General features: G+C 36.2%; 3 protein-coding genes and 2 pseudogenes across 4 annotated transcripts in view; 3 read left to right on the top strand and 2 right to left on the bottom strand.

Moving 5' to 3' along the window:
- Window positions 1–24505, top strand: part of LOC143544069 (acyl-coenzyme A thioesterase 4, mitochondrial-like) — a 135554-nt gene that overhangs the window by 106442 nt on the left and 4607 nt on the right. The window lies entirely within an intron of this gene.
- LOC143543743 (wall-associated receptor kinase-like 2) lies at window positions 9153–11050 on the top strand. Its single transcript, XM_077035999.1, has 4 exons — window positions 9153–9164; window positions 9245–9425; window positions 10071–10319; window positions 10467–11050. The coding sequence occupies exons 1-4, from the start codon at window positions 9153–9155 to the stop codon at window positions 11048–11050; spliced, it is 1026 nt and encodes a 341-aa protein (XP_076892114.1).
- On the top strand, window positions 12751–14148 carry LOC143544058 (large ribosomal subunit protein mL43-like). Its single transcript, XM_077036229.1, has 4 exons — window positions 12751–12879; window positions 13478–13557; window positions 13630–13736; window positions 13827–14148. The coding sequence occupies exons 2-4, from the start codon at window positions 13478–13480 to the stop codon at window positions 13997–13999; spliced, it is 360 nt and encodes a 119-aa protein (XP_076892344.1). The 5' UTR covers window positions 12751–12879; the 3' UTR covers window positions 14000–14148.
- LOC143544047 (shewanella-like protein phosphatase 2) lies at window positions 19313–21078 on the bottom strand (annotated as a pseudogene). Its single transcript, XR_013137186.1, has 2 exons — window positions 20403–21078; window positions 19313–20108 (listed from the first exon to the last, which is right to left on the bottom strand). The product of XR_013137186.1 is annotated as a shewanella-like protein phosphatase 2 (transcript).
- On the bottom strand, window positions 22239–24239 carry LOC143543733 (shewanella-like protein phosphatase 2 pseudogene; annotated as a pseudogene).

Raw genomic sequence — 24505 nt, 5'->3', positions numbered from 1 at the left:
ACCTATCAAGCATGTATTACTAAGTGTTCGACACCGAAGCTGACTGATTATACGTTTGCCTTGCCACCATGTCAACCACGACCATGGTAATGTGTTAGCCAAAATTACACCCACTCGACCTATAGTCTAGTTTAGAGTTGGGTGAGGTTTGTCAAACCCAGTAGTACTACTCAACACTGACTCGCTATCATCCAATATTAACCGGTTAAATTGTTCAGAAGGACTTAGTTGGTTTGTTGCCACTTAGCCTTACAAGTGATATATAAAGAAATAAACAAAATCTAAAGCGTTTGAGTATGTTATCTCCCCCTAATAAAAGCGTTAAAGAGTAAAAGGGGCCGTGAAACTCACTGTTTGTGAAGTTATCGAAATCCGAGAAAAGCGTGCGTTAAAGAAATCCTCACTAGTGCTCTAAAACCAAAACGAGATATCTAAGTGTTTTGAACCACAAGTGAGTCTCTAGACTCGACACATAAAAATTATGCATGAGATGTGTTCGTTTTACGATTGTGAAACAAGTGCGATTCGACAACACGTTGGTGATAAATTACGAGTGTGATTAAGTATGGTATTTAAATGTTACTACGATACATTATCAGTAAAACATCTACCACAAGGGCAATTAGGTCAAACATAATTCAAACATCGAGCAAACAATCACTTTTTCACATTTCAATCAAGCATTCAGCAGCTAAGTTACCGAGAAAGAATTTAACACATCAAGATTACTCTATTTCACTATCCATAACATGTAAATAAAATCACCAAAATTTATCACAGAAGAACACGTGAGTTAGGTTTCTAAAAATAGTTTTATTATCTTTTTAGCACATACGGTTTTATCACAAGAATCAAAACAAGTCAGTAGGTACACAGCAGTCATTATCATGCGCAACAAGAAGTTCTTGACTAGTCCCGTTACATAGTTAATCCAATTAATGAAAGGCCAATTGGGTTAGATTCCAAAATCAATTTATTAACTTCCAGAAGTGGAATCAACTTAATTGGTCTTGTCGTTTGTGAGATATGTTATTAACAAAACAGCCTATAAAAAGGCTTCCCGAATCAGAACTGCACAACCAATTTGTAAATTAATAAAAACTGACTTCCACACGTCCAAAAATTACAAACTTGGATTCTTTAGAAACTAGACTCGACCTACTACATCATAGAATCAATAATCACTTCAAAAAATATCATTAACATCAAGTTACAACCGTTTTAACATGCATTTATGATTCTGTCCAGCATCAGTCTTGACCAAACTTCAACAAATTACTAACCTATGAACAATTTTTTTTTTTTTTGAAACGTGAACTTCATAGAACGAAACACCGAACCCGAAAACCGGGCCGTCCAGAACAAACAAACAACTACATATGCACAAATTTACACCAATCCCCCCAAACGAACTTGCCATTCATGGCCCTATGCTTAAACCAAAAAAAACTAACCACTCTGACTTCGCTAAAGAGCTCGTCCACACTACACCTTTTCCCATTGAATCTGAGGTTGTTTATGGCCTTCCACAAAACCCAACAAGCCGTGAACACAATACCGTGTAAAGCCTTTCTTTCCGTTGCCCCTCTAATACCGGAATTATGAATTTCAAGTAGATCTCTAAAAGAAAAAACAAAAAAATTCAAAACCCGACACCAAAAGCTAATTTTTTCCCATAAACCCAAAGCCAGAGGACAAGCAGTAAAAAGGTGAGTCACGGTGTCTGAACCAGCATTGCAAAACCTACACTCCTCGTTGGCCACAATCACACCCCTCTTAGCTAGCGCGTCAACCGTCGGTATCCTGTCCATAGCCGCACGCCAAACCAGAATATTACACTTTAGCGGAACCCACTTACACCAATCCACAAAAATCCGACTACTATAGTCCCTCTTCGAGTCAATAAGCTTTTTCACAACCGCAACCGAAAAACCTTCCGTTCCTAAACCCGCCCAACTCCAACAATCCGGATTGCTGGACAACCTCACCGAGTTCAAGACCGAAGCTAAGGACTGCCATTCTATCCTTTCTACTTCAGAATCTGGATCATGTCTCCATAACCACAGCCCCTCTCCCTCTAACCGATCTCTAACACTACAAGTTTTCATCACCTCTAAATGAAAAAGAGAAGGAAACTTGTCTTTCAACGGAACATCAAACAGCCATGGGTCGAGCCAAAACATAAAATTTTCACCCCTACCCACTACACCTTTAAACAAGCAACGAATAGTCAAGTTGTCCGCTATCGGCTTCTTAAGGACTGATACAATATTACACCAAACTCCTCCGAACGACTTTTTCGCCGGGAAAAAATCCCAACCGGACCCTCCCTCGTGAAGCGCATTTTTAACTCTCACCCACAAATTATCCTTCTCGGTCTTATATCTCCAACCCCACTTCGCCAGTAACACCGTATTCACACCTTTCAACTTAATAATCCCCAAACCTCCCATTTTCTTTGGAGACGCGACTCTATCCCACGCAACCCAATGGACTTTTTTTTCCTCGGAAGAACCACCCCAGAGAAACCTTCTGATCATAGTTTCCAGATCTTCCACCACTTTAACCGGAGCGCGGTAGAGCGAAAAAAAGAACGTAGGAAGGCTTTCAAGAACTGGCCGAATCAAAGTAACTCTACCACCTATAGAAAGAAAAGAAGTTTTACATAAGGAAAGACGCTTCTCAAAAATCTCGAAAACCGGTCTCCAATTATCAATACAGTTCATATTAGCCCCAACCGTTAAACCAAGATACTTAAAAGGAAGAGCCTCTGCTTTACAGCCCACTATCCTTGCCATATCTTCGATCTCCCCAAAGGGCATCTCGACACCGAACAAATTCGATTCCCAAGATTTATTTGGAGTCCCGAGCACGCATAAAAACACCTCATAATTCTCACCACATTAAGAATGTTATCCCTATTCCATTCTCCAAGAATAATAGCATCATCAGCATATTAGAGGTGAGAAACCGAAGGGCCATCATTGGGAGATTTACGCCATTAACAATACCCAAACTACACGCCTTTCTAATCATGCACGATAAAGCTTCCATCACAATGACAAAAAGAAAAGGGGACAGAGGGTCCCCTTGTCGCATACCTTTATGCAACCCTAACTCATCAATAATCAATAACTTTAACATTTAGGGTTTATGATTTATATGCTTAATGATGCAAATAATTTGTAGAATAGATTAGATATAGTGTTTAATTTACCTAGTTAGCCTCTTGGATCTTCAAACAACTTGTAAACACCTTGTATGTATGTGTGTGTGTCTGTGTGTTCGGTCGATCAAGAGAGGGGGGAGGGGCTGCCGTCGCAAGGAGAGAGGGGGGGAAGGGGGTTAGGGTTTTTGTAATAACTTGTTTAAATAATTAATCAAGTTACAAATCACCCCCCCCCCCCTAACTTTCTAGTTAATCTAACTCTAGTGCAAACTAGTTTATTCCATCTTTCATACATGATATAATGTTACACATGCAAGCACTTAGTCACATAACATATATTATCACAACATAATACGCATTATACTAAGTACTTGTTTATATTAATTATTGTTTGTTCACCAACGGTTTGAGTCGACTCGTGTGTGGTTCGGTGAAACTCCGAAAGACTACTTGTGTAATGACTGTCACGTATCATTTAAACTCTAATTAAATGCAATGAGGAATCCATTAACTGGAATGACATAGTTCGTGTGATCTAGAGTTTGAATTAACGGAGTTCGGGTTAGTGGAGTTAACCTGAAACTGACGAGTGTCACATTTTAGGTCAGCTTCATGTTTCAACAACACTCCGCTGATATCAACAACTCTTAAGTCGGCCTTCTTTTCTGCTTCATTTGTTTTGGTCATGATTTGGATTAACATTTCTTCGATTTTTGAGTAGCTTGGATTTTGATGGCTACTGGAAATTTGATCTTGAAATTGTGTTTTAGGCTGGAAGGTTTGATTCATCGATCGTTTTTAGAATCCGGGTAGGGGTTGAGTGTTACCTCTGTCTTTCCAACTGAAATTTGGGTGGTTCCTCCATCCTGGATTGTAGTTGTTGCTGAAAGCGTTGTTTTGTCGAGCGATGAAGTCGAATTCTTCAATGGCCATAATGACTTGTTTGCAGTCACTTGTCTTATGAGTTCCTCCACATGTGTCACAGGTGATCTTTGTTTTCAATAATTCGGCTTGAAGTTGTTCGAATTTCTTAGAAAGGGCTTCAAGTTGTGCGGTGACAAGAGTGTTGGAATCGACGTGGTGTATTCCTTTATGGGTTGGTGTAGATCTTGGTGGGTATAAGCGAAACTCTTCTTTGCTGCCTTCTCCAGGACTTCAAATGTTTCGTTAGGTGATTTGGATCCCAGGTTTCCACCAGCGATTTGGTCAATGGCCTGTTTGTTTTGACTGGATTGTGCGTCAAAGAAAGTTTGTACTTCTAACCATATGCTTAGTCCATGATGTGGGCATCTTCTCAGAAGACTTTTGTATCTCTCCCATGCTGCGTGTAGCGAATCATCATCATCGGTCCGGAATCCGGTAATGTTGGCTCGGTATTTAGCAGTTTTATCAGGCGGAAAATATTTGAGGAAAAACTATTCAACCATCTGGTCCCAAGTGGTAATGGAACCAGAGGAAAGAGATTCTATCCATTCCAGGGCTTGGCCCCTTTGAGAAAAAGGAAAGAGTTTGAGTTTGATTTGATCTTCTGAACAGTTTTGGATTTTAAAGGTTCCGCAGATTCATAGGAATCGAGATATATGAGAAAGAGGGTCTTCGTCGAGGAGACCATGAACTTGAACTGAATTTTCCACCATATGAATGGTGCTTGATTTGATTTCAAAATTTTCAGTGATTTCGGGTGGAGCCACTCCATTGCCTTAGCATTCGAGAGTTGACTTGGCATACTGGTAGCCAAGATCAACACAATCAGGGCCCTTTTTTCGATCCCTGCAAATGAAGGATGGTCTCTTCATCAATTTGATTTAAGAATGCCTTCTTACATGGAGAGTTAAAGGAAGAGGTATATATGGAACCCCCACCTGTTCAGAAAATTTCAAAGCAAAGGAAGTGTGCCGATTAAAAAAATCTCTATATGGGCTTAAACAATCTCCTCAAGCTTGATTTGTCAGATTTAATTTGACAATGAAAGGATACGTATTTCAAAAAAGCAACTCCGATCATACCCTATTCTTTATTTAAAGAGGTAAACTTGTAACTTGTTTAATTATATATGTTGATGATATAATCATTACGTGAAATGATGAGGAAGAAATGAAGACGTGAAAGACAAAGTCGTTCACAGATTTTGAAATGAAGGACTTAGGAAGACTTAAGTACTTTCTTGGTATCGAAGTACTAAGGTCTAAGCAATGTATCTTTATATGTCAGAAGAAATATATTCTTGACCTTCTAGCTAAGACAGGAATGATCGATTGCAAACCTGTTGACACCCCAGTAATGGTAAATCATAAACACTATATGTAAGAAAAATGAGATTTAGCAAACAAAGAAAGATACCAACGTTTGGTAGGAAATCATATATACCTCTTGCATACTCGTCCAAATATTGCATATGTGGTAGGGGTAGTCAGTAAGTTTATGCACCAACCTCAAGTAACTCCCATGGAAGCAGTATGGAGGATTATCGGATCTATCAAAAGAACAACACATCATGGAGTTCTTGTTCAACCAAACAAACATCTAAAAGTCCAATTGTACACTGATGCAAACTGGGTAGGAGATAAAGATGATGGAAGATTAACATCGGGATACTTCACCTTGGTTGGTGGAAATCTAGTTACATGGAGAAGTAAAAAACATAAGGTGGTAGCATTGTCTAGTGTCAATGCAGAGTTTCGAGGAATTGAACGGGGTGTATAGGAGGTCCTATGGATACGTAAACTTCTAACAGAATTTGGGTTTTCCCAAACCGAAGCTAGTAAGATCATGTGTGACAACAAAGCTGCAATACAAATTTCAAAAATCCAGTTCAACATGATCATACAAAGCACGTGGAGGTTGACAGACATATCATTAAAGAAAAACTTGAAACAGAGATTATATATCTACCTTTCGTTCGATCATAAGACCAACTAGCAGATATGTTAACAAAATCCATCAACGGGAGGATCTTCGGTGATTGTCTTGGTAAGTTGAGCATCGGAAATCCCACTACTCAACTTGAGAGGGAGTATTAGAAATAACAAAATTATGGAACTTTCTACAGTCGAAGATTTTTACATCAAACAATTATGGACCATTGGAATCATAATCAAAGGGATCTTCTCTTTTTATATTATTCTATTTCCATGTATAGGCTTGCTCTTTACCTATTTAAAGTGTATTCTTGTTTCAATTGTAAAACAACAAAAACGATTACCAAGTAATAAAACAAAATCCGATCTCTCTTTTCAAGAAAACGCAGTAGCCTTTCTCAATCCCATGACAACCTTCAAGTATTCTAAAGTCTAAACCAAAAACCAAACTGTAAAATCTGGTTTTTTAAATCGTAAACCAAAGCAGTTCAATTCTAACTCGCCCTAAAATGGTTGATTTAGATTGGTTTAGTTGATGGATTTTTTATCAGTTATTAAATTGTAATTCGTCTATATTTTGATTGTGTAAGGCCATGTTACCGGTGCACTACTTTGTACGTTGGATTTACTCATAAACACAGTTCTAAACATCAGAGTTAAATAAAACTTTCACGGAATATTAAATATTTCATAAAACGTTACATAATAATTCATAACTTGTCTAAAACAACATTTTATCTTTCAAATTTAGAAACGTTAACATAAAACATAACAATCTTCCATGAGATGCCAGTCTCTTCCCTTCCATGCCATGTGCCCACGCCAAGTGAGCTGCTTCTAACTACTCACCTGCGTGCATACTAAAAGTCTGCTACGCTGAGTGAGTTCTAGTTAATCAGATAACATACAATACGTTCACATCTTTATACATACGCACCCGAAGATACATATTATATAACCTACTTACCTTCCTTTTATACATATATTATCATATACTTTCTTTCTTTCTTTCTTTTCTTTTCTTTCATACCTTTAAATTAAACCTTACTTTACATAATTCTAAGTTTTAAAGAGCATTTTGCCCTACTGCCTCGAGTATTATCAGGGCCTGGTTCCCTTTCTGCCTCGAGTATTATTAGGGCTCGGTTCCCTTTTATGCCTCGAGTATTATTAGGATCCGGTTCTCTTTCTGCCTCGAGAATTATTAGGGCTCGGTTCCGTTTTCTGCCTCGAGTATTGTTAGGGCCCGGTTCCTTTTCTTCAATACAACCATACCATACTTGTCTACACATTCATAATCATAACTTTCATACATACATACATACATACATACATACATAACAATCATATCTTTAACTACACTTGGCGGTACGTGTAATATCCGAAGATCGTTCACACACCGTCAAGCATTTATTTATACATAATCATACAAGGCATACACTTACCACTTAAGGTAAGTGTATTAACTAATCACATTGAGTATGCACACAGCCCCGAAAACTTAACAAGGAATGGGGCTAGAAACTCACATGGATCATGTTTCGCTCTCCGTTAATCGTTATCCCTTTCTTTAATTGAGCTCTGCTAACTGTATATAAGTTACACGTAGCAATGCTTGTCCTAATTATGTTTTTTTTTTTTCAATGACCGGCTAAAAATTTTATTTTTATTAGCATATTAGCAAGGAGTTAAACCAACGTATACATCCACAAGAACGAGACATAAACAGAGCTTCAAATCTATGCCTCCCACCTATTACAGCACACCAAAATAACATCAGTTACCACCGAAATCTACGCAAATCTCCAACAGTGTGTTTAAGGCGTGAATGTAAAATATTTTATTATTAAAACTTTAAGGTATTTATTTAAAAACAAGATGGGAGTAACTAAAGGTATGAAAACTAAAAAGAATGATTCAAAGGGATAAGATAAGACCACAACTTTATTTCTTTGAAAATGGTAGTTAATCATATCTTTTATTATTATTCTTTTAATATGTGTTTTATACACGATAACAAAAGATGAGTAATTGGGAATTTGATAATGTAAATTCCGTTGAAAAGAAAAGGAAAGTGGTGCTTACTCACAATATAAAATTTACATGTGTTTTTAGTTGTATTTTTTTAATACAAAGTTTAGACGAACACCGACGAGGGTAAAATTAATAGTTCCAATTTTCCAAAAGCTGGTAACGAACATATATAGAAAATGACAAAAGTCAATTACAAAATTCGATGATTCCATTCACGCGTAGACCAGAGTCTCCGGCGTGTTTCATAGTATGCATGTTCCCTTAATCACAATTCACACTAGCCATTGTAATATTATATTTATAATCAAGCACATCTATACATTTTATTTATTATGCCAATTATCTTAGTATGTTTTTAACAAAGATGAACAAGTGTAATCAAGTTCACAAGTTTCTCTTCTTACTTTATTTAACATCAATAGACACATCAACAACGGCTCTAAATTACGCCAAGAAGGGTTGCGATGATATGTGTGGATTCCATTCCCTTTTGGAATCGGAGCAAAATGTTCTGCCAACAAAAGGTACACCGTTGATTGCGACTCCTCCACGCCATATCTCTCATTCTCTCTGACCCTGCACTTAACCAGCTCCAAGTTTTGAGTATTGACTTGTCAAATCAAACACTCACCGTAAATATGCCAATGATATCCGATTGTAGTCACACCAACAGCATAGATCTTGGTAGAAGCCCCTTCTTTTATTCCAGATCACAAAATAAGTTTGTTTTTAAGGGGTGTGGAAACGCTTTATCATGGGAGTGTGTTCACAGTGGTTGGCAACACTTTCAGCGAAAGAAACAAGTTTTTTGGCATTAGTTGTTGCCAAACAACAATTCCTTATCATCTCAAGTCGTACAGCATGAATCTCACTGGCTTGGAGAAGATAGAGCTTGCAGGTCTGCCTTTTTGGTGGATAAAGTTTCGTACTTTGAGGACGACTCTTATGTTCCTGTATCACTACTTTGGACCCTATCAGATGGTGACCGTAAAAAAGTACGTTGTCATTATCCTCCGGCCAGCCTTGTAATCGATACAAGTAATGGTAATTCAATGGACTCATCGATGTCCATGGAAACCCGTATTTAAAAAATGGTTGCGAGGGTAAGTAGCTCGATCTATACTTAAGGATTTTCATGTGTGTTTGTGTTTAAAAAATTTAACGTGTGGTTTTCTCTTCTTAGAGAAGTATATCGAGACCGAAGAGTGTGCAAGGTGCAAGAATAGTGGAGGTGTATGTTACAATGCCCCAATATTTGGAGTTAATGGCTTATTTACCAGATGGAACTTCACTTGTGAATCTAATGATTTCGACACTCTCTCTGGACAACCATAAAAGCAAATCAACCCTAAGCATTATTCTAGGTACAGTATTATTTTATTTTTCAACCTAGCTAAATTCTTTGCAAAAGTGCTATTAGCATAGGGTATGGATATCATCAACATGTGTTGAAAAGTTGTCCATTCCTATATTGAGAAAAAAAAAAAAAAAAAAACATGTGTTACATTTACTATTAGGAATAATACGTTATACACTTATTATACGTGTGTGTAATGTGTTAGCTGTTAAAAGGAAAAAAAATCGTATTATGCATTTTCCAAATTTTCAAACTATTTTTCAGTTTACTGTATTTGAATTCTTCTTTTATTTAAATTTCACAAATTCCGAATTCGAATTCTGATTTTACAAATATGAAATTCATATGCAGTTTAAAATTATCAAATTCGGATATACATGTCTTTTAAAAGAGTTAATTTAACATTTACGGGCCAATCTAATCAAATCGGGGCCATTACATTGGGTTTATAGATATAAAGCCATATATATAACTGGTAAATTCTACACTATTAGTATGTGATTGTTTTTTTTCTGCATCATTTTTTACCTTTTGGTATCTTTTTACCATTTATTAATGTGCGTTTTAGAAATATACAAAGATAAATCTAATATTTCTCGTAAGTGGTAAAACTACTTAATTAAGAACTTTTGGTGTTGGGCTTCTCATACAGGTGTTAGCATAAGCATGGGTGTCACTTTTCTTGTATCAGCCATCTATGTATTATACAAAGAGATCAAGAAAAGAAAACTTGCGAGACAAAGAAAGAGGTTCTTTAAACGTAACGGTGGATTACTTTTAAAACAACAACAAGAAGCCGACCCATCTTTAGTCAATAAAACCATACTTTTTACGTCATGTGAGTTGGAGAAGGCCACTGACAACTTTAATGATAATAGAATTCTTGGCCGTGGAGGTCAAGGTACAGTCTATAAAGGGATGTTGGTGGATTGAAGGATTGTAGCCGTCAAGAAATCAAAAATAGTTGATGAAATCCAATTGGAGCACTTTATCAATGAAGTTGTTATTCTATCAAAAGTCAATCATAGAAATGTGGTTAAATTATTAGGATGTCGCTTAGAAACGGAGGTTCCTCTGCTTGTTTCAGAGTTCGTTTCAAATGGTACTTTGTATGATTGTCTTCACAAAGGAACTAACGATTTCCCACTTTCTTTAAACATGAGATTACAAATCGCTACAGAAGTTGCAGGAGCACTAGCGTACTTGCATTCAGCAACGTCCATTCCAATATACCATAGACACATCAAAACAACCAATATACTTTTGGATGACAAATACAGAGCGAAAATTTCTGATTTTGGAACTTCAAGATTTGTATCAATAGATCAAACTCACTTGACTACCGCAGTCAAAGGTACATTTGGCTACTTAGATCCTGAGTACTTTCGCTCTAGCCAATTTACCGAAAAGAGTGATGTTTATAGTTTTGGAGTTGTTTTAGTTGAATTGTTAACCGGAGAACAACCAATTTCCCAAACTAGATTTGACGAACATAGAAGTTTGGTTATATACTTTATGTTGGCAATGCAAGAGGGACGCGTTTTGTCTAATTTTTATACAACAGTTGTAAAGGAAGGTAACAGGGATGGCCTCTTGGCGATATGGCATGTTGTAATTCAGCCCGGTTTTTAAATTTTTAGTTGTTAAGTGATCGTCTAACAAAGCCCTCAAGTTAGAATAAATTTATCCTAAGGTTGTCATTTATCCATTTTTTTCTAAATAAAAGAATAACTTAACTATCAAGTTTTTATAGAAAACACCAACTCATCTTATTAAAATGTTTATTATTATAATCAAACATTTTTATATCTCTATAACAGAAAAAGATGTTTACAAAATTCGCCACATAGGAAACAACTAGAGCGTTGGTAAAACCCGAATATTGTTGATCCCGGTTTCAATTACGTGCTTTATTGTAAAAACCAAAAATAGAACAAAAAATTATAAAAAATGAGGTGGACCAATAGGGTGAATTCGATTGGTAAAACTCGAGCGTTGGTAAAACCCGAATATTGTTGATCCCGGACGATAAGGCCGTTAGAGTGCCCAAATTCGGTCGGTATCTGTCATGTTCGTTACGGTACCGAAAAAATTGGCATTTTGTCGGTTTTCGTTACGTTCGTTACAATACTAAAACTAAAACAAAACGCACGAGTCTACGAGAATTCGGTCGATTTCCGTCACGTTCATTACAGTACCGAACTAAAATAAAACAAAAAGATATCGTGCGCCAATAAGATGCCGCCTAGTGGCCCAATGGGGTACTTGCGGCACTAGAACTTTTATTTATATTAACATATTTAAACAAAAAAATACATAAAATGATTAAAAGAAAGAAATAAAAAAATTGTTCAAAGAAAGACGAAGAAATTTTGGAATGTTTGAATCGAAGTTTCGAACCTACATGCAACTTCATTCTAAATTCTTCTCATGCACTAACAAACTTAGCACCAATCAACTCATCAAGTCACCACAATTGTTTATCATCACAATGATATGCATAATAACAAAACAAAACTAATAAAATATTTAAAAAAAATATTTTGTGATACTAAACTTTTTAATTATACTATATAGATAATTAGGGGTACATTAACTTATTTGGTTTGGTCACTATCATTCGATTTTATTGTTCTTTTTTGTTATGCATTTGGCTAGCCTAAGGGTTTAATTTTCTTGCCATTACGATTTAACTTACTAATTTCATTAACTGTAATCTGTTAATTTATAGTAAAATTAGCAAAATACCGTCACTAACAAATAAAAATCATTTCCAAATTTACTTTTTTAATTTGTATATATGTCCCCGCCTATTCATCTATAATCAAGTAAATAAATAAGTTATATCCATCTTTTTATTAACTCCATCTTTACCTTTTATCCTCCAAAGGTCATAACATAAGAAGACTTTGGGGGTTGAGCTTTGAAGAAAGTGATGAAAATAACAACAGTTTTTAATATTTGAGACGAAAATAACAGTTTATTCTATATTTTTTTATTTATTTTTGTCTAATTTTAAAACAGAAACCAAACATGCCCAACCTGTTTTTTTCCTCTCAAAATCTTACTTAGTAGTGGTGCACAAAAAAAAACCGGTAGTGACCGGTAAACTAATTTGTGACCCGGTCCACTTCACCAAAAAAAAAGGGTCTGGGCAAAACCAATTTGAACTCAATCGAATCCGTAGGTTTGTACACCGTTAGTAGTCGCAACTCGCAATCGCTGAAATTGTTATGGACCCGACCTTAAACTAGTGTTTTTGCCCCCACACCGATGTATAACCCGAACTGAATCGATTTATTAGGTTAGAACATTTTCTCTCCTAAACCGAGTTTGGTCACCTGTTGATAAACCGGACTCGGCTTATAACCCGAACCGGTTTTGTTGTACATCCATCCCAAAATCTCTGCAAGCCCGGTGTTCTCGTATAGCATCAGTTCTTGTACGTTCTACATCTTCAAGTAAGATAATTCTGTAACCCTAAGCTTCACATTTTGATATCTGGGTTTCGCTTCCTTCTAATCTTCAAAGGGCTTTGTTGCTTTCCAATTGTAATATGCTTCAGCTTTTAGGGTTTGTTGCGTTCAATCACTAGTACTAATTTCATGTTAATTTAGGGTTATGTTCAAATGTCTGTTTGTTTTAGGATTTCTGTACATTTGATCTGCCTAAAAGCCTTTTTAATTTGATGGTGTTGAAACTGCACACCAAGTGTTCGATGAAATGCCCCAATGAACGAAACATACTTGAAAGTTGAAACAATAATCTTTTGATGCTTTCTTTCAAGTAGTATGTCTGTTGGAAGTTTTTGTTGAAATTGTAAATTTCATAGCTGTTTACATGTACCAATTTGTATTTTCGTACACGTGCGTACACTCAAGAATACACTTGCGTATACTCATACTTGATATAATGATGCATTGGAATAAATGTGTTACTATCGCTAGTTTTACGTACATTTTGTTACACATGGGGGCTATGCCATTGTAAATCAAAGGCTATCCGTTTGCATCAAATTTTAATTCAAAGTTCATCAGTCTGATACTTGATCTTTGACAGATGTCACAACGAGGTGTTTGGCAGCTTCAGAAGCTGATAGTCAGCTACTGTAATTGGGGTGGAAGTAGTAGAGGTGTCAGGTATGTGTGTGTGCGTGCGCGCATGTATACATAAATTTGATAAATTTAACAGTTTTTTTATTTGATGTGCAGGGCTTTTATGGAATCTGAATTGCCATCATTTAAGGAAGCCAACCCTCAGTTGGAGGTGGTTACCGAGCTTAACCGTGGTCAACATCCTTATTTGAAAGGATTGTATAGTAAGATTACATACTCTTTTAACTGTGGTCAACATCCTTTATTTTCTTTGCTTGTTACTGGAAATTTATTGGTTTGATTAACCTATGCAGAGAACAAAAACGAACGGGTTGTATCTGTGATGAACATGACTCCAGAAGAAGTACAGCTTTGTGCCACTAGGCTTAGAAATTCTCTGGGAAGAAAGGTGGTGAAGCTGAAGACTAGACATGTTACCAAACACCCCAGTGTTCAAGGAACATGGACCACAAGCACCCAGATTTGAAGCCTGATGACAACCTTGGCGAACCATTTTCCTTGTGTTTGGAACTTTTTTGCTGCTTCATTTCTTGAAAGGATAATAAAGATCTGCAACTGATATTATAAATGCTAGAATCATTGTTTGAGATCTCTTTTGGTGTTGTGAAACCGGCCCGTTTGAGATGCGTTCTTATGCGATAAGCCTCACAAAACAGGTGAGTCGGGCTGGGTTTGGGTCAAACAAGTTCCAAGCAAAATGAGTCTGGTGAAATAGGTTGTTTTAATAAGTATAAATTTGGTTCGGGTTCTAACCAAAATAGACCCGGGTTGAAATGACTTCTGAGCAAAATTAGTCCAGGTCAAAATGGGTTGTTTTAAAAAGTATGAATTTGGTTTAGGTAAAAAATGGGTTTGACCAAAATGAACTTGGGTTGGGCGACGGTTCAAAATGGGCTTGGATCAAAACAAGTTTCAAGCAAAATAATTCCGGGTCAAAACAGGATGTTCTAAAATCTTTACAATTTGGTTTAAGGTGAAAACTGGTTTTGACTTTTGACCAAAATGAACTAGGGCTAGGTGATGGATCAAAACAAGTTTCGAGCAAAATAAATCCGAGTCAAACGGGCTAGTTTACAAACATATCAATTTGGTTCAGTTGAAAATGATTTTGACCAAAATGGGCTCGGGTGAAACCAAGTTTCAAGCAAAATAAAATCAGGTCAAAAAGGGGTTTGACTTAAAAACGCATCAATTTAGTTATGGTGAAACGGGCTTTTACCATAATGAACTTGGGTTGGGTGACAGGTTAAAACTGGTTTGGGTCCAAACAAGTATCGAGCAAAAGAAATCTGGGTAAACAAGGTTGTTTAAAAAGTATCAATGTTGTTAAGCTGAAAAAAGATGCGACTAATATATACAAGGTTGAAACGAGTTGTAGAAAAAAAAAATCTAAATAGATTCACCCGCTATATTTTCATAAGCGGCTCGTGGCGACGAGTGGCAAAAGACAAAACAATATCATGTGCGGTGTTGACCCATTTGAACATATTTTAAGTTAACCATTTTTATAACAATGGCCCGTTTTAACCCATTGTATAATATGAGTAGACCTAGATAGACCAATTATCTAACTTGAGTAGACCTAAACCGATCCATCATCTAATTTGAGTTGATTCAAACTTAAACATCATCATCATCATCATCATCATCATCGTACTCAGTATATCCCACCAATAGCAAAGCTATGGTAGGGTCTGAGGAGGGTAAGATGTAGACAGCCTTACCTCTACCCCATGGGGATAGAGAGGCTGCTTCCGGTGAGACCCCCGGCTCGATAGTAGTTTTGCATCAAGCCTTGGACATATTACATAAGGCACATAGCACTCAATCATCGAGACGCCGGCTAATTGGTGCATGTACCCTTGTCTTTCGGCTATCAACGCCATCACATGATGCCTGATTAACCTTCCATCACTTTTAACGTTATTTTCGCAAAATTAGTAAAATAACGTCAAAATTAGTGCAATTTTACTTTTGCCCACCCGAGGGTTCACACATATATACATTATATGCGCGCACCGCAAGCAGGGCACATTCAAACTTAAACATGCGCAAATTATTTTTGTCCCAAGTCAACAAATTCTTTAAGAATGAGTCATGATTGCCGCCCATAATATGCGGACTTCAGGTTTGCTTACCTAATTTGGGTTGACCTGGCCCGATTTTGATTATTCGGCTTAGCGGGTCACATGGTGGTTATACATGATAAAATAGAACCACGTATTTCAAATTATATCAAACCTCTTTTTGGTTCTTTTGTCACCCTTTTCTTCTACAAACTTCAATCCTTGTGAATTAGGACCAGTTGTGGTCCTGTTTAACAGTACGGACATGTTTCATCAATTCTTATGGTTGTTGGTTAGCTTTAAGATTTGAAGTAGGTGGTTATAACTAATATGCTGTATGGGCCTTCATTTGGGTGATAAAAGACCTTTTTTAGTGAAATAGATATAGCAACAAGTCCTGATCAAAACTATTTTATGTAAAGAAGGTAGCTCTAATCATTATGTTCCCATCCCAATAAAAATAATAAATATTTGATACTAGCCAATTGTATAAAAGAAATATTTGTTAAGTCTCTGGATAATACATGATCTAATCTTTAAATTCTGAAATTAACAAAAGTTCTTTGTATTTAAGTTAAATACTTAACCATGTAAATTAAAAATGACTTTTATTGTTTTAGTGTGAAAAAAATCATAAACTTAATAAACAAAAAAAGGATTTATACATCATTAATAAAGTGCACTGAATTTCTGGTTAAGTTTTGAAAAGTTGTATATAATAAAGCCGATTTACATGTGAATTGGTAAAATTTTCATATGATAATATTTGTTGGAAGCGACGTGTTATTTGTTGCGAAATACAAGTATAATTAGAAAAAAAAAACGAGGATAAAATGCTACAAGTATGCAGAAGATTTATGATATTGACAAGTACCCTGAATGCTAATAAGCAAATTGAGCATAATAATAACAATACAAGAAAATGAAGCATGGTGCGTTTTCAAGAAATACTCTTGTAACATGTAAGTTTAAGTTTGAATCCTCGTTTAAAATTAGGAAGAGAGAAGAAAAACTATATAATTATGCAAGAATAAAGTAAAAAGATTTATATGATAATTTAATAAAAGCTCATAACTTTATGATCAAATACCCTCAATATTTAATATGAAATTTGGCATAACAACAATGCAAAAAATATACATCTAGTTTCAATGGTCGTTTTATTAGTTACCTAGTAAAAAGCATGACTAGAAAAAATGAAGATAAAAAAATGACATGATTAGATCCGTGTTAATGCATGTTGATCCACCATTAAGTTGTGTTTATTAAAGTGACAAGCCCGAACATCATTATACAAAAGTGGGAACTCAAGATTATTACATGGTGTGTGATCTAAAAGTGATTTTGTGGGCATTCATCACATATCAACATCTAGATCTAAAAATCTTATAGAATATGATATACATGTTCAAAAAAAAAAAAAAAAAGATAGTTTATTAGGGGCTTTTTGGTAATTTCAATAACAAGCAAGAAACCCAACTTTGCCTTTGAAATTTGAACTCTCTCTCACACAGTAGGAATCATGCCTGCCACTGGCAAAGCAAAAGGTGTGAGGGGTATGAAGTCTCAATAAAGAAAAGAGTGTATTTGACAACCATTATCCATCATTTTAGCTACCAAAAAGCCTCATCATCATTTGTAATGTACATGAACTCCCTTCATATTTACTCTCATTCTCCTCCACCATATCCATCACTTTCATGCACATCATTGCTCATTTGTTCATGCAGGATCCCAAGATCAACAACTCTCCAACCACTAGGTATATGTACTATGTTTATGTTTCTCATCATGATTCTTCTATGTGCATGTTTGTCACTCGTCTTTTTCTGCCTTTAACCCCTTGAAGGACATGCGTGTCCACCGCATGTTGTGTGTGACATATATGGTCCATTTGGAAATATAAGTTATCAATACAACATGTTTAAGGTTACTAGAATCATCACTTGATTCTAACAAAGAAATTCATATTGAATTTTGAAGATTATTCAAAGTTTTTACATGATTTGACACTTAATAAAATTATGGGCATACATTGATCAAATGGTCTGGTCAGCATAATGCTTTTGTCCACCACCACCTGGTCCCATTTGGGCTTGCATTGCTTTTCTTTTCTGAAGAATCTTGCTTTGTAGACGACAACTTTAGACATAATTGTTATTCCAAATTTAAAGTATAAGTCATCATAACATAAATAAGTTTTTGATCAAATTGCTCTCGTATGGGCTTATTATGATCCATAGGTTGCAATACGGATTGGTCGGACGGGCTAGGTAATGGGTCAAAACGCGTGGAATATTTTCTAGTTAGACTGAATTGGGCTTGGTAAGATTGGCCCACTAATACTTTTTTTCATATATATAAAAAAATATAAATAATCAACGCGTTAATCGTATTACAATACAACTTTTAAACATAACATGTTAACGTAGTTTCACAGGTATATTGATTCATGTAACACATTTTTAAACACCACTTTCAAAGGGTGAAACACATTTTACAAGTACAATGATTTATGGTGTACAAAAAGGTACGCGGTACATGTGTGAAAGTACGTTCTTGTATACATCATTATCCTATAAAAACAAACCAAATTTATACAACAACCAACAAACAGATTGAAGTTTTCACATGTACTCGTTTAAAACTGTGTTCTCATGGTTATGTTCCAACGACGTAACAGGAAGCCTTGGTATCAAAGAGCAATGGAGATCGCAAGCCTGTGGAAAACCACAAATCCAAAATCTCCCGAGACTCCATCACCAAACCCGACTTTAAAGAAGAATCTTTCTACATCTAACAAGTTTACTACAACAAGAAACACCACCCCGAATAGGCAAAAGCTTAGAAAGTCGACTTCTTTAAAGGTTGCCACCTCATTCACACGTGTTTGCCTATGTGTGCCTATATCTTCATACACCGAGGTATTTCAAGCAGAGGTGCCCCCTAGAAGAAGCAACACATACCCACGGTCAAAACCGTTTCCAACTTGTATACAAGAGCGCGTGGCTCCAAGATTGAGCACGGGGGGAGGTCGGAGGATATTTAGAGGGAAATCGTTAACGGATGATGTTTTGATGAGGAGGTTCATGATCGAAGAGGAAGCGATGATGCAAGAAAGAAGGCGAAATGAAATGGAAGTTATAAGGAAAAGAAATGCTAAGAGAAGGAGAAAGCTTGGCCCAAGTCCTTTAAATAGAATGGTTTTGGCAGAAGAGGATGAATGTTAAGATTCAATATATTGTCATATTGCTTCTGGTCTCTTGTTTCCCATCACTAGTTGCTTTTGGTTTGTGAATTTGCAATATGCATTTGCTTGCAACTTACATTGCTTTCAAAGATCCATACATGTTCATGTTGGCCTGTCTATAACCCGTTTAATCAAACAGTCGACCCGCCTCTTTATGACCCTTTTAAACCATTGTATTACGTATCAACCTGTTTACAACCAGTTTAACACATGTACAACTTGATTATAACTTGTCAACCTGTTCAACATGTGATGTTCAAGGTATATGAATTCAAGCGTGTCAAGGTTATGGTTAATGTCATTGGCAAGAATAAATATGTGAGTTCTGCAATTCAACAATTCAATCCGACACAACTGACACCACTATTGATCAATCTTTTTTCATTCACCAAATGTGTTTAAACAAAACATTTTGGAACTATCATATAATATAAAAATAACACGCAAATATTTATTCCTTATTATCAATCATTTTACAAAAAAAATGAGTACAAATGTGAATTCAAATCAACATAAATCAATCAAGATCATAACTTCATTAACTATTATAACAAAGTTACAACTTACAATTATTGTAATAAATGTGTTCATGTTGATATCAAATCATGCCATAACTTGCATTTCCACTCGTTCACGCTTCTCTTGAATCCCCAAATCTCGCCGATCCGAATCATAAACCAGATTTGATGACAGGATATGTGAACCCCCACTAATCTCTAAAACCTCTGGCAGCCCATTAATGCACCCCTTCGACATCCCCACATCAATCCGCACGGCTTTTCCATCACAAATCGCATTTATGCCCCCAGTTTGAATAGAGTGCCCCATGATCATCCTACGCACGCCTGGAATCGTTGCAAGAGCGTGTTCCAACATATCGCAATCACAATCTTCAGCACGTTCCATTGAAAATTTCCTCAACCAAATAACTGAAGTGCTTGCTCTAAGTATATTTGAAGATATGTTATCGTTTACCCCGGTAATCCAATCTCTAACATCATTGTTGATCTGTTCCAAACCGTAATCAACATGTTCTGGTAAAAGCCCACCATGAACAAACACAGATTCACCAACTACAAGAACAGTTAAGTTCTTGGATAAGAATCTAGTTGATATTGGGCCTTTAGGTCTCAATGCAGCAGCTCTTGCTCTGAGTCTGCTCCAATATTCTTTTTTAACTTTCGGGAAACTCGAATGAATCCCATCGAATATATCTTTAGGGTTCGCCAATCCATCGCATACACGTTTCATATTGTTACCTAAGATGAGAAAAAAACATATTGATCGAAACGAAATAACCGACAAAAGTACAATACTAATTAGGGATGCGCAAACGGGTTAGACCCGGAGACCTGACCTAGACCCATTTAGTGGTATTTCAGGACCCAGTTATTTTGAGCTTATTTTTTTTTTCTGAGCCCGAAAGTAACCCACTTACATTAACATGTTAACTGAAAACCTACCAATAGCCCAACTGAATCCATACGAAAAAACCAAAATTCGGTTTGAGCCCAAAACCGACCCATTAACATTAACATGTTATTAATATTTACCTATGGTATACTAACGAGCCCAGTTTCGAAACTCTTCGAACCCCGATGGTATCGTACCATAGAAATTACAATCAACATTCATGAGTTCATGATTCCCATTCATGGTGATCACATTACCACCATCTTTAACCGCTTGTCGTTTCAGTTTCTCCAGGAAGTAAAGGATTTTAAGCTCTTCGCCACCCCGGTCGAAGACATCTCCCACTTGTACGAGAGTGGAAGACCCGCCGGACCACCGGTCATCAGCGTCGATGAGTCCGGCGAGTCTGAGAGCTTGTTTTGATTTCGAAAGGTCTCCGTGGAGATCACCGACGGCGATCAGACGGTCAGGTGGAGAGTATGTGGTTTGAGAGAAGGGAGGAGATGGTGGGTCCGGTAGGAATATTCCGGAGACGGTGAAGTCAACGAAGGTGTTGATGAATGATGATACGAGGTTTGGTATGTTTTTGCAGAGGTTGTCGGAATTCATTGTTTGTTTTTTTGTTTTCAGGGAAGAAGAAAGACTGGGAAGGTGGTGGTCTTGAATAGTACTCCATCTTATCATGTTTTGTTAATTGTTAATTATTGTTATGTTATGATAATATACTATTGTTAAAGACTTAAACACACTTTTAAATTAAATTCAAACAAGGTGTGCTAATACAGAAATATTAAGTAACTGGATTTAGGACTTTCGGGGAAAAGATAGCTCACTGCTTAAGACTAATAGTTTTATAAAAAGAATGACAAAATAAAAAGTCGTACAAAAGATCATTATAGTCATCGAATAAAACTAATCAAGAATTTCAAGTAAGGTCCGGGAATGACGGGATGTACGTAAATCATGTCTTTATCTGTAAAATATAGAGCTTGCAAAGAATTAGATCAACAGATTATGATGTTGGATGCGAGTAGCATGACGGAAATTCGACGACTATATATATTTTGAAGAACTTCAAAAGGGAAATCATAAATTTATAACGAGACGTAATCATGCTCGAGATAATCAGCTTTGAAGGTCGAAAACTAGTGCACGTATTTTGGATTTACATGGAAATATTACTGCCTTTACTTTGGTGTTATAGACGGATCTTAAATTTGTTTTGAAGATTAATTTTCAGTGTAGATGGTTGATATTTATGTTTAATTATTCATGTGTAGGAGTATGTCGTAATCAGCACATCCAAACACCCCTGAAATTGTTGTTTTCATTCTATAGTTTGAAAGTAGTTATATGAATCACTTAATAAATGTTTAAATTAAAATTTTTGTTTTCACTTTATACTTCTTTCCATTAAATGCTAATGCAATCTCATGTTACTAGTGTTATTTCTGATCTTTTTAGGATAAATGAGTATTGTTTCAATATGCATTTGTATTTTAATATATTCTTTAGTTACATTCAACTTAAAAATTCGTGAATTTAAAAATTCGTGATTAACCTGCCTAATGAACTCCAGACCCTGAAATAATAATTACATAGTTGTTTTAAAAAAAACTATCAACTTGGTTAAGCTGAAAACGGATGCATGAACTCGGGTTAAAATGAGTTGCAGAAAATAAATATCAAAATAGCTTTGCCAGCTATATTTCTTAAGCGGGTAGTGGCGACGGGTGGCAACGGAGACAAACAATATCATGGGTGGCGCTAACTTATTAAACATGTGATGTTCAAGTTACATGATTCAATCGTGTCAAGGTACCGTCATTGACAATTATAAATATGTCACTTGTGTTCAGATTCAACGATTAAATCCAACACGGTTGACACCTCTAGTTTCTTGCATACATTGATCAATCTTTTCTCATTCACGAAATGAGTTTAAACAAAATATTTTGGAACCATTCAAATAATACGAAAATAACACGCAAATATTTATCATTTATTATGAATCATATTACCAAAAATACCATAAATGTGAATTCAAATCCAACATAAATCAATCAAGATCATTACTTTATTAACTATTCTAACAAAGTTAGAGTTCTTGTAATAAATGTGTTCATCTTGATTTCTAATCAAGCCTTAACTTGTATTTCCGCCTGGTCGCGCCTCTCTTGAATTCCCAAATCTTGTCGATCCGAATCATAAACCGGATTTGATGACAAGATTTTCAAATGTGAATCCCCAATAATCTCTAAAACCTCAGGCAACCCGTTAATGCACCCTTTCGACATACCCACATCAATCCGCACGGCTTTTCCATCACAAACCGTGTTTATGCCCTTAGTTTGAATAGTATGTCCCATGATCATCCTTCGTGCGCCTGGAATCATTGCAAGCGCGTGTTCCAACATATCACAATCACAATCTTCAACATGTTTCATTGAAAATTTCCTTAGCCAAACAACTGAAGTTCTTGCTCTAACTAAATCAGAAGATATGTTATCTTTTACCCCGGTAATCCAGTCTCTAACATCATTGTTAATCTGTTCCAAACCATAGTCAACATGTTCTGGTAAAAGCCCACCATGAACAAACACAGATTCACCAACTACAAGAACAGTTAAGTTCTTGGATAAGAATCTAGTTGATATTGGGCCTTTAGGTCTCAATGCAGCAATTCTAGCTCTGATACCACTCCAATATTCTTGTTTAATTCCCGGGAAACTTGAAGGAATCCCATCGAATATATCTTTAGGGTTCGTCAATCCATCGCATAATCGTTTCATATTGTTACCTACAGGTGAGTGAAAGACAGATTAACCGAACCGAAAACTAAGTAACCGATAAAAACAAACTGAAAGAACAGCCAAAGTACGAAATTAATAACCAGCAGTTCGAATTTGTTATTTTCTAAAACTAAAAATTGTGATACAGATTTGGTTATGTCTCGTTCCAAAACTCAACCGGACTAAACCAAGTGGTACCAAATTTATTTGATCGTTTATTATTGTATTTATGGACTTTCGGAAAAAATTTAATGCCAAAATTCATTATCAGGTGATTAACAAAAAGCCGAGGCCAAAAGTTTTAGGTCGAAATTCATTATATTGGCCTAATTTTCGTCAGGCCCATAAGGTTTATGCCAAAATATATAACCGGAATAATATACCCAAACTAACAATAAACACTTTTAGAGTTTTAGGTTTTATTTTTTCAAAAAACCTAGAAAACTCGTTCAGTTTTGGTTTTGTCCCATACCGAACAAAACTATATATCTAAACCGCACCAAATCAGTTTGAATGCATGTTATTGTATATACGGTCATAATTCATTATTTTAGGAAAAAAATCTATGCCCAAATATTTTCAACTGAATTTCATTATCTTGGGTTAACTTTTTACGTGTCAAAAAATTTCAAGTTCGAAACGTGTAACCAAAATCCGAGCAAAAAGAAAACCGACCAATAACATACGAAAAACCAGCAGAGAGCTGAAAACCGACCCTATTCTTACCTACAATGAGCCCAATTCCGAAACTCTTCAAGTCCAGAAGGTTTGGAACAGTAGAAATCACCATCAACATTCATGATTCCCGTTCATGGTGATCACACTACCACCATCCTTAACCGCTTGTCGTTTCAGTTTCTCCAGGAAGTAAAGGCTTTTGAGTTCGTGGCCACCGCGGTCGAAGACATCTCCGACTTGTAGGAGAGTGGATGACCCGCCGGACCACCGGTCATCAGCGTCGATGAGTCCGGCGAGACGGAGAGCTTGTTTGGATTTCGAAAGGTCGCCGTGGAGATCACCGACGGCGATCAGACGGTCAGGTGGAGAGTATGTGGTTTGGGAGAAGGGTGGAGATGGAGATGGTGGTTCCGGTAGGAATATTCCGGAGACACTGAAGTCAACGAAGGTGTCGATGAATGATGATACGAGGTTTGGTACGTTTTTGCAAAGGTTGTCGGAGTTCATTGTTTGTTAATTTGAAAGACTAGGAAACTTCTTAAATGGGTTTATTATTATCGTTAAAGAAAGACTTAAAAACTTTAAAATTCAAGGAATGAACTTTCTAGAAAAAGAAAAGAAAAGAATGTAAGATAACTAATTGCTTTAAAGGGTGTCGGACTTCATTGTTTGTTTTTAGGGGAGAAGAATGCGGTCTTATCTGACGTCTGATTAGTTTTTTTTTTTTTTTTTTGTTAATTGTTATTATTATTGTTAGACTTAAAAAACTTTAG

This window comes from Bidens hawaiensis, unplaced genomic scaffold (assembly GCF_021521415.1).
Source record: "Bidens hawaiensis isolate Kalapana, Puna unplaced genomic scaffold, B.hawaiensis_p1.1 tig00000888_1, whole genome shotgun sequence".
Classification (NCBI taxonomy): Eukaryota; Viridiplantae; Streptophyta; class Magnoliopsida; order Asterales; family Asteraceae; genus Bidens; species Bidens hawaiensis.
The sequence above is the reverse complement of the archived record's forward strand: the minus strand, read 5'-3'. Positions and strand labels throughout refer to the sequence as shown.

What these genes read in the sequence shown, in the direction of transcription:
- LOC143544058 (XM_077036229.1), top strand. Translation starts at nt 13,478, where the DNA reads ATGTCACAACGAGGTGTTTGGCAGCTTCAGAAGCTGATAGTCAGCTAC. An exon ending in GGAAGTAGTAGAGGTGTCAG is followed by an intron (nt 13,558 to 13,629) that starts GTATGTGTGTGT and finishes TTTGATGTGCAG; the next exon opens with GGCTTTTATGGAATCTGAAT. An exon ending in TTATTTGAAAGGATTGTATA is followed by an intron (nt 13,737 to 13,826) that starts GTAAGATTACAT and finishes TAACCTATGCAG; the next exon opens with AGAACAAAAACGAACGGGTT.
- LOC143543743 (XM_077035999.1), top strand. An exon ending in AACCCTAAGCATTATTCTAG is followed by an intron (nt 9,426 to 10,070) that starts GTACAGTATTAT and finishes CTTCTCATACAG; the next exon opens with GTGTTAGCATAAGCATGGGT. An exon ending in TCTTGGCCGTGGAGGTCAAG is followed by an intron (nt 10,320 to 10,466) that starts GTACAGTCTATA and finishes TTAAATTATTAG; the next exon opens with GATGTCGCTTAGAAACGGAG.